At 36.5% G+C, this 10,643-nt stretch overlaps 1 protein-coding gene across 3 annotated transcripts in view; it reads right to left on the bottom strand.

Annotated features, from left to right (window-relative positions):
- Positions 1–4,799: 4,799 nt before the first annotated feature.
- Positions 4,800–10,643, bottom strand: part of ankrd52b (ankyrin repeat domain 52b) — a 67,405-nt gene continuing 61,561 nt past the window's right edge. For all 3 annotated transcript variants that reach the window (XM_079843919.1, XM_079843921.1, XM_079843920.1), the window contains one exon: positions 4,800–5,582. In XM_079843919.1, the coding sequence (XP_079700045.1) occupies positions 5,410–5,582 (173 nt within the window). In that variant the 3' untranslated portion in view covers positions 4,800–5,409. The remainder of the gene's footprint in view (positions 5,583–10,643) is intronic.

Here is a 10,643-nt window from a genome sequence, read left to right as displayed (position 1 = left end):
GGAATAATCAAGGAACTTTGAGCCGTACCATGAGTGCAGCAGTGCAATGATATTACACAGCGCCTGAAAATAGTCCCCAGCACACTCTCTGTGAAAGCAGGTTGTCACGTTGGTTATGTTGACGGAAGTTAGCCTATTTTCAGGCGATGAGAGAATAGTTCCTAGCCATATCGGTCTAGAAAATCGCAACTTTTCATTTTCCGTCGGTCTTAGTACACGATGTAACTATACACATCACAACATGTAAATAGGAAAATGTTTCGTTATTTTGTCACTTATTGAGCACTAGGCTAGCTGGAGCCATTTACCTCCAGTCTTTGTGCTAAGCTAGGCTAACGGTGGGCACACACAGAGATGAGAATGGTATGTATAGACTAGGGGTATAACGTATTCGAACCAAATTGTTTTGGTACAGGGCTTTCGGTTTGGTGCACGCGTGTACCGAACGGTTTCCGAATGCAGTCTTTAACAATCGGCTTGTTTTAAGCGCGGAACACACTTCAATCCGAGTTCCCACACGAACATATTAAGTATTCATTTTATCACGAAATTCAAACGATAAATGCCGTTTTGACGCTCTTTAATGTGGCATGACTGATCACTGTTCTAGCGGCCGCGCGTTGCGCGTGTGAACGCAATCATCTGTGAGTGCGATCGATCATCTCTTCCTAGAGAAAAAAACATGAAGAAACATCTGAAGATAAGTTAAGGATACATTACACAACTTACTGTCACGTATCATACGAGGTGTAAGTGCTCAATCAGTGTTTCAACGGTGGAAATACCTCAATAAAACTGCTTGTAAACAATAGGGGTGTGCATTGGGACTGCCCTCACAATTCGATTCGATTACGATTCACCAGGTAACGATTCGATTCAATTCGATTCTACGATGCATTGCGATGCATCAAAATTCTACTGCACACAACAAGGCAAATTTTTAATCAGTCATGAGGCAATACAAGCAGTCAGATATTGAACAACAGATTTTATTGGCTGCCATGTGTGTATTATCACTCTCCTGTATCTTTGACATAAATGTCATTAAATAAAATAAAATTGAATGGTACAGGGTATTGGATATGGCATTTTCAAACCTGAAAAAGAAAACATAAATCACTGCTTTCAGTGCTTTGAATGAGAAATGTTTCTCTTCTCTGCTTTAGAACCATTTGAAATTAAATAGAGCAATAATAACAGCCAACTTTTTCCAGCAGTGAACATATGTGTTTTAATTAATCAGTAATCTCCCTCCGCCTCAGCCATCTTGATTGTTGTTGTTGTTATGACCCCGGAAGTAATTGAAACTTCACAACTTTATTGTCCAACTCAAGGCCAGAAAATAAAAGATGACATAATCGATTATGGCACTTAGACGCATCGATGCTGAATCGTGTATGCCCCGCATTGCGATGCATTGCCGAATCGATTATTGTTGACCCCACTAGTAAACAATGTCATGTAGCATCACATTTACCTCAGGCAGTTATTCAGTGTCCACAGAATTTTATTCACTAGAGAAATCAACTTTTTCACTAAATATATGCACTATATAAGCCTATATATTCATTATATTCTACTTAACCTGTTAATGATGTCTTGATTATTTCATGTATGTTTAAATAAACCTGTCATGAAAATGAGACACTGTGTATAAATGATTACATTTCAACAACGAATTGGAGAAAAAAACATTTTATAATTAGATTTAGAAGTTATTGCAAAAACTGCCAAATGTGAAGTTTACATGTTTGCGTACTATGTTATTTGAGTGTTGAATATTAGACCTAAAAATAAATAGCAACTGAATTTAGGCTAATAGTTTGGGCTCTGTTGTTAACCTTTAATATTAATGTGCAAGTAAGGCTCCCTGTATAGTTTACAGCAATATCTTCAATAAACTTTTAGTTATAATGTAATTAATTTAAGGACAGACACATTTTTTTCAGTAAACCACTGTTTAGTAAAAATAAATAAATAAGCATTTTTGTAAAACTGCTGTACCGAACCGTGACTTCAAAACCGAGGTACGTACCGAACCATCAGTTTTGTGTACCGTTACACCACTAGTATGGACTTATCTAACTCTGGGGGATACGGTGAATAAGCTGAAGTCCCAAAAAGTCGGCGTGTTCCTTTAAAGGTGCCATAGAATGCATTGATACAATATTTTAAAGTGTTCTCTAATATCTGCACAGAAGGTATGTGGCTTAGGTAAGGGCAAAAATTCTCCAGATACGGTTTTACATGTCCATTTACAACCCTAGGATTTGTCCCTAGAATGAAATGGGCCGGGAGGGTCATGAATAATAATGTTGAGCTCTGCTCTGATTGGCTGTTGCACAGCGAGGGAGCGTACACAGCAAACAGATCTCTACTGTCCGACATGAACGATGGAGAGATTAGGCATCCGACCTTGTGTTTGAGCCTGTATCAGACAAAGATACAGATTTTGATTTTGAAGCCTACATCAGTTGTACGCAGGAGCTGTGATAAACTCTGAAATACAAACGTACACTCTAAAAATGAGTAATGAAAGTTAAAGGTATGCGTCTTCAACTTTATAAGAACTCACCTTCATGTTCATGCCATTGCTTATTCAGACTACGTATTGCAGTATGAAGAGGCACCGCACGCACCTTTTAGTGTTATTAATAGGGTTGGGTACCATTCACATTTTAACCGAAATGTAACAGAATTAAACATTTTAACCAACGGTAACTTTTAGGGATGTTTACCTCAATAACTGTAAAGAAACTGTAAGTCATTCACAGAAGTGTTATCGACATTATGCCTTTTTTAAAATTGAATTTCTATGAAAAGATTTCCCACAAATTCTGTGTTGTGTATTTTCTGGTAATCAAATGAAGACATCAAATATTAATTTAACTTATCTTTTAATTTAATTCAACGTTTTTGTCAAACATACGGAGCTTTATACTGTTAAAATTAAAACATGGAAGAAAAATGTTGATTATTATTTATAATTTATTATTATTACATAAGTGTTAGTATTATTATTACATTGAGACGTATCTAAATTCCATTGTACAACAGTAATATATTTGTCAAGTTAAACCAAACTTTTATTTTGTCGTGTTGCCGTGAAGAGCTTTGAGTTTCTGTGTGTTTATGATATGATGGTAGATTTTCTCAAATGAAACGGTACTTCCACCGACATCACGCATGACCTTTCTGATGTGATGACTTCATACATAGTGAAGAAGCACAACACCAAAGTCGTGCATTTGAGGTTAAAAAGTATGTAAATGTTTATTTTTCTTGAAAATGGCCGATGGTTTGTCTAGATAAGACCCTATTCCTCATCGTGCAGAGCCTCTGAAGCCCTTCCTTTGAAACTGCATTGATTTGGACCTTCAACCGTTGATTGCCATTGAAGTCCATTATGTGAAGAAAAATCCTGGAATGTTTTATTCAAACTTTTTTTTCGACTGAAGAAAGAAAGACATGAACATCTTGGATGAGATGGGGGTGAGTAAATTATCAGGAAATTTTCATTTTGAAGTCAACTTATGGTGTTTCATTAGCCTGACGTCGTCATACTCAGATTCGGGGCTAAGTTCGGCTGGCATCCGGGCTAGTGTTTCATAGTCTTTGACCTGGAAACTTGTACATTATAAAGGTATAAAAATATGCATTTCTCCTCATTTCATAAGTCTACCACATGCCCTTGGTTTGAAACTTAAACTGGGTGATGACTAGACAAGAACTTCAACCTCTGTAATATTTAAGCACTATTTAAGGTACAAGAATCTGTGCCAAATTGTCATTATAGTGCATATCAAAATAGTGCATCATTAGCCACGTCTCTATTCATAATACAGCACAGCCTTGAGAGCTTTTTTGCTTATATGAAATGGTTACATCAGCTGGGCGACAGTGAACAGTATTTTCACAGCTAGAACACCGTTTTGACCAATCGAGTAACCAGGACTGGAGCGATCTGTTCTGTAATACCCCTATGTTATTGGTTATATAGTGCAAATACCATCCCGATTAACATACAAATTTGATGCGTAATTGTAATGCATTTCCAATTTGTATTTGGTATTAAATTGAGACTTATGAAAATAAAAATGAGATCGATGGTCGCGCGCTTCTTATCAGTGCGAAAGAGACTCAAAATACTCTGTCGATTTTGGTATTTCAGCCAAGTGTTATACATCATTATAATCTGTTAAGCTTCTACTTTTATTTGTGTACACTCACACTAAAAACAAAATGTTGTGCTTTTTGCAAATTAAAGAAAACAAACATGATGCGCGATCTGCTGCCTCTCTCTCAATGAAGTTCATTCTGATACACTTCAGAAAATGAACTGTAACTTGGTGAATACTTGTCACACGGACATGAGACATATGTTTAAAGAAACTATGAAATGTCAGGTTTTAAATACTGTAAATCAAAAGCGTAAACAGATATTCTCTGTTTATATAATCAGTTTGAAAATAGAGAGATGTCAGTCGTTCGCCAGCATCTTCATTAGTGTTAATGTGGCCACGCCCACGGAGCGTGCATTCTTTTGAAAGTCAAATGCTGATGTCATCCACGCGAGTATCCCCGCCCGCATCAACTCGAATAAACACGTCAAGTTTAGTGCATGTACTTTACATCGTTTTGAGGCGCAGTGAGCAATCATCCTGGAATAATTCATCTCAGAAGAAAAGCTGTTCAATTTCAAACTGTTCAAAACGTTTATTGTGTGTGGATATTAAAATGAAAGCAGCAAATCAGAAAAAAAAAATATTTTATTTATTTATTTTTATTTATTTATGTTTGTAATGTTTAGGTAATTGAAGTGCTAAAAGTGTTGTGAATTACAGTATTCATGCCTGTAAAAAAGAATGACAAATATGCAAAAACCTAATATTCTGTGAACGAGAGACTTTTATTTTGACGTGATGATGCTTTGTGGGGCATGTCAGGAGTTTGTAGGGTGGCTAACTGTTATTTCTCAATTATGTTTCACACATTGCCTCATTAAGTGTCCAAAGAAAGCTGGGAAATCTTAGTAATAGGCCAAGATAAAAGTGATGGCACTGTAAATAAATTCATATTTATAGTATCCACACATCCAACCACATTTAAGCCCATGTATACTATATGATGCTAAAACAGGTGCAGATATTGTTCTTTAATAATAGAAGTGGCTGGTTATTACGGAGGAATTCAGCATATAATGGAATGGTGCCGTTTGTTCAAGATTTATTGCACTAAAAATGAATATGTTACTGTATATACTGCATGATGCTGAAACAGTAGCATAGTATAGTATTGTATAATAGACAGTACATTCCAATACCTTGTGTCTGGATAGAAAGGAGTTCAAAATAATGGAGCGTTGCAGTTTGTTTAAGGTTGCTGATATTGTTTGATATTCACTCAGCCCTACGGTTCCTCTGTGATCAGTTGTATGTTGGACAAGGGCTGATGGGATACAGTAGTGCCACAGTGCTTCATCAGGCGGAAGCCCGCAGAAAAAGGCTTCATAGTGGAAATGATGAGAGCCAAGCAGTCTGCCACATCTTTATTTGGAGCGCATGCCAATGCTGGAGTATGACCTAAAAACATGGCACAATTAATGTGTGCAAGAACATTTCAAACACAAGTATTATGAAAGGATGAGTTGTCCTTAAAGGAACACTCAACTCTTTTTGAAAATAGGTTCATTTTCCAACTTCCGTTAAACAGTTATGTTTTACCATTTTTTAATCCATTCAGCCGATCTCTGTCTGGCGGTAGCACTTTTAGCATAGCTTAGCATAGATCATTGAATCTGATTAGAACGTTAGCATCTCGCTCAAAAATGACCAGAGAGTTTTGATATTTTTCCTATTTAAAACTTGACTCTTCTGTAGATCGTGTACTAAGACCGACGGAAAATGAAAAGTTGTAATTTTCTATGGCTAGGAACTATACTCTCATTCCTGCGTAATGATCAAGGAACTTTGCTGCCGAACCATGGGTGCAGAGGTGCAATGATATTACGGCAACAAAGTTCCTTGATCATTACGCAGGAATGAGAGTATGGTTTAACTCTAGGAGAGTTGGAAAAGGAGCCTATTTTCAAAAAAAAAGTGGAGTGTTCCTTTAATGTAAGAATCATAAAGTGCGTCATTACGTTCGCTCTGCAACTTGGAAACTATGGCTTCTCAAACTACAAGCTCAATAAAAATGTGACAAACAGCAGCAACCCAGCTAACTAAGAACGCGGGAGCTGCAATGGAAACAGACGAAGAAATTGTTGAATAAAGTTATTTGTGTCTGTTTTTGCGCACACAAAAAGTATTCTCGTCGCTTCATTAAATACAGGTCGAACCACTGGAGTCACATGGAAGATTTTAACAATGTCTTTACTTCCTTTCTGGATCTTGAAAGTGTTAATTATAGTGCTGCGCAAATTAACGCATTAACGCGGGCGAAACATTTTTTCAGTTTAACGCATTAAAAATATTTCGTATTATTTTTATATTAAATATTCCGTTTTTAATTTCCATTTTTGCCCAGCGTTACATTATATGATCATGCTCTTATTCATATGAATGCTTTTAAACAATCTAAGCGTGTGACAAGACACAAGAGAACGCGCTGTATATCAATCTCCTGTCTTTGCGGGTGCGTCTCAATCCGCTCCCTAGTTCAGTAGTCAGGGCACTGATCAGGGAGTCATCCACATTCATGTACACACGATATACTGATTTACCACTTAGGAAGCTAGGGAGCTAATCGAGGGACACCCTGACACACACACACACACACACACACACACACACACACACACACACACACAAGCCAGTCTCGTGCACACATCGAGTTCTCTTTCGTTCTTGAGCAAATAATAACAGAGAATTTTTGCCAAAATGCCAGTTTTGTCGAGTATTCTCATATTAGGAGTCTTAAATTAGTTATATAACGTGTTAAATTAACTGAGATGTGCGGGACAGCGCGTCAGATCCGCGTCAGGCTCCGTGTGCCGGCGTCGACCGGGCTGCGGCGGGGGTTGCGCCCGCGGATGGCTCGGCAGACTCCTGGAGCGACCTGGCCCAGAGTTGCGCCCCTCTTTTTGTGGATTCTTTTGTCGACGAGGCGAAGGAGGCCATAGTGGAGACGGATTTAAAATCACTATGTGTGCAAGGATCCAGAGGCACTCCTAACCGTAAGACTGACTATACTAAGAGTAACATCAATACAACTCATAAAGTCAAGTATAAGCGAACAAACAGGGACACTATTGACAATATAAAAACCTTGCAGTCACAAGCAATAATAAAGCAGAGACAATATTTATTTTTCCAGACAGTAAATCATGCGAAAATAATCTGGGATCCTACAGTAAAGCCTAAGGGTATTTTGGGAGGGCATTTAAATATTAGAAGCCTGTATCCAAAATGTGATGAAATTAGAATTTTGCTAATTGGTTCCAATCTTGATTATTTGTGCATAGGTGAAACATGGATGCATGATAAAATCCCTACCTGAATGATAGATGTGCCTGGATATAAGTGCTATAGAAAGGACAGGGTAACTGGTAGAGGAGGAGGAGTACTGGTTTACATTAGAGACTCCATTAAGACCAAGGAAGTATAATTAGATGAATCTATATCAATTGAAAGTCTATGTGTAAATGTGGCTTTATCCTCACGCATGATGTTTAACATCCTTGTTTAACATCTGGTTGCCTAGAAACTTTTGATCAAAATTTGGAAAAAATTCTTAAAACTTTTAAACCAAACAGTGAGATGCTTATTTATGGAGATACTAATGTTAATTGGTTAAATAAATCCAGTAGGAAATGACTCAAAGAACTAACATCAAAATATGACTTTCATCAATTTGTAAATGGACCCATTCGCTTGACAAAAACATCGCAGACAGCAATAGATTTAGCTTCCTCAAATAAGCCGGAAAGAGTTTTAAAAACGTACAATTTGGTGTGTGGCCTATCAGATCATAACATGATATTGATTTCCAGAAAACTCTAAAAAAACCGTCTAAATGAATATAAATATGACCGAAAGGCAACCAAGTTAATAATCCCTCGCAAGGATCTTATTAAATTTGAGAATGAGTTAGCAAACACTAATTGGGATGAAGTCTCACAACATAGTCAATTTAACGAGTGTTGTGATATATTTACTTCTACACTGAGTAACATTTTAAATAAGTTATTAAAACAATGTAAAAGGCCACAGAGAAAAGTACAGCTTCCATGGGTAAGTGATACAGTATGACAGTTAATTAAAAAAAGATATTTTACTCTAAAAAACGATCTTAAAACCAGATATGACACAGATCTGATGTTATTTAAAGGTTTTCAAAATCAAGTAGTAAAAGAATTGAGCAACTTAAAAGCAAACTATTATATGAACATTTTAACTGAAGCTAAAGGAAATTGTAAAGCAAAGTGGAAACAAATTAACAGTCTAATTAAACCTAATGCAAATACAAATCATTTGAATGAACTAAAATGTGAAAGAAAAAACATAGCAGACCCTGTCCAAATTGCTGATGCTTTTAATAATTTTTTTTATTAAATCAGTACAAGATCTTGCTTCTAATTTTTTAGATGAAGAGCCCAATTTAAACCTATTGTCATCAGCAAATGAGTATACCTTTAAAATTAGAGAAGTGGATCAGGCAGTGGTATTGAAAGCTATTTCAGACCTGAATATTAATTTATCCAAAGACAACTACAACATAGATGCAACTTTCCTTAAAAAATATTCTCAACATATCATACAACCTTTGACCCACATTATAAATGTCTCTATTAAAACTGGAATATTTCCAGATGCTTGGAAAAAAGCACTGGTTAAACCCATCCTTAAGTCCGGGAATACCACAGACGTTAGTAACTATCGACCAATAAGTCTAGTTCCGGTAATGTCAAAAATAATAGAAAAAATTGTTTCAGAACAGCTAACTCAATATTTAGAAACACATCAGTATATACACCCTCAACAGTATGGTTCGGGACAGAACCATTCCACTGAATCAGCCATCTGTGCATTATTGGAAAAATGTTGTGCAGACGCTTGATCGAGGAAACATTGTGGGTGCAGTATTTCTGGACTTAAAGAGGGCATTCGACACAGTAAACCATAGCCGTCTTATCTCAAGACTGTCTTTTTATCATATGTCACACCAGGCATTATCATGGTTCGAGTCATATTTACAGGGTCGCGAACAATGTGTGGTTATTGATCATGTAAAATTAAGACCGGAATCCCTCAGGGAACCATACTGGGGCCTGTCCTCTTCAGCCTGTAATGTGAACGAGCTGCCAGAAGTGTGTCCTGAAGTTGGCTTTCAGATGTATGCTGATGACACTGTGGTTTATGTGTCCGGTAAAAGCCCTGTTGTTATCGGCAGTACACTGACCAAAAGTCTTGAGAAAGTGTCTAATTGGCTTCACAAATCATGTTTAACACTTAATCTGAGGAAAACGAAATCTATGTGTTTTTCTATAAAAAGAAAGAGGATAATAAATGATCTTAACATTAAAATGAATGGTGAACTCATCGATCAGGTAGAACAAGAAAAATATTTAGGAGTAATTTTAGATTCTCAGCTAAATTTTAAAAGTCACATTAAAAACATCTCAAGAAAAATGACGGCCAGTATGAATTGGTTCAGAATGATCAGGAGCCATCTGACATTTAAATGTGCTCATGTGTTTCTGAACGCTATGATCCTGTCCCACTTGTCATACTGCACCACTGTTTGGTCCCTGACTAGCCAAACTACTCTAAGGCCTATTGAGAGGCTTTATTACGGTGCCCTAAAAATGTATAAAAAAGATAAAAAGTCTATTCGATTTCATCATTGTTACATTTTAAGTACACATAAAATCTTAAATTTTGTTAATTTCATCAATCTTAGACACATAACGTTGTTTTTTAAATGTTTGACTGGACTTGCACCTGAGCCACTGTGTAAATTTGTGAACAGACTGAAATTCTACAGATCGACAAGAGCTGCTACATGTGGAGACTGTAAAGTTCCCTTTTGTAAAACATCTTTTGCCCAAAATGTTTTTTCTGTGAAAGGAGCCAATCTGTGGAATTGGCTTCCCACAAATAAAAAACTTTAACTAAACTGTCCACTTTTAAAAAAGTTACAAAAGCTTGGTTCTTACAGCAGCAGCAGTGTGATCATGCCGTATGAGATGTGTAGCTGGGTGTATGTGAGGTGTGACCCTGTGTGAGTTTGAGGACATGTGTTTATCTGTTATATTTATCTTTTCTGGTGCTAACTGGTTTATGGACATTTTATTGTATTCACTGTAATTTTTTCTTATTTTTAAAATTATTTCTTCATTATCTTAACTGTTAAAAGCCTTACTAGGGACAGGTGTTGCGAATTAGCCCTGGCTATAAACACTGTGATACATGCATCGGATTGTTCTTTATGTAATGATCTATGTCGATTTTGTATCTGTCCCTATTCAAATAAACAACAAATAAATAAATGTTCTGCAGCGGCCGATCTTAAAGTGTCAGCAGCACTGATGATGTCTGTCATTGATGTTCATCAAAGAACGACGGGAACAGATAAAAAAATAGCTTTAATGATGATTAATCTATATTTAATTGATTATTTATGCAGTTAAGAAAGGTGTT

Source organism: Gobio gobio, assembly GCF_949357685.1.
Source record: "Gobio gobio genome assembly, chromosome: 19".
NCBI classification, from domain to species: domain Eukaryota; kingdom Metazoa; phylum Chordata; class Actinopteri; order Cypriniformes; family Gobionidae; genus Gobio; species Gobio gobio.
This window is presented reverse-complemented; position numbering and strand designations above follow the sequence as displayed.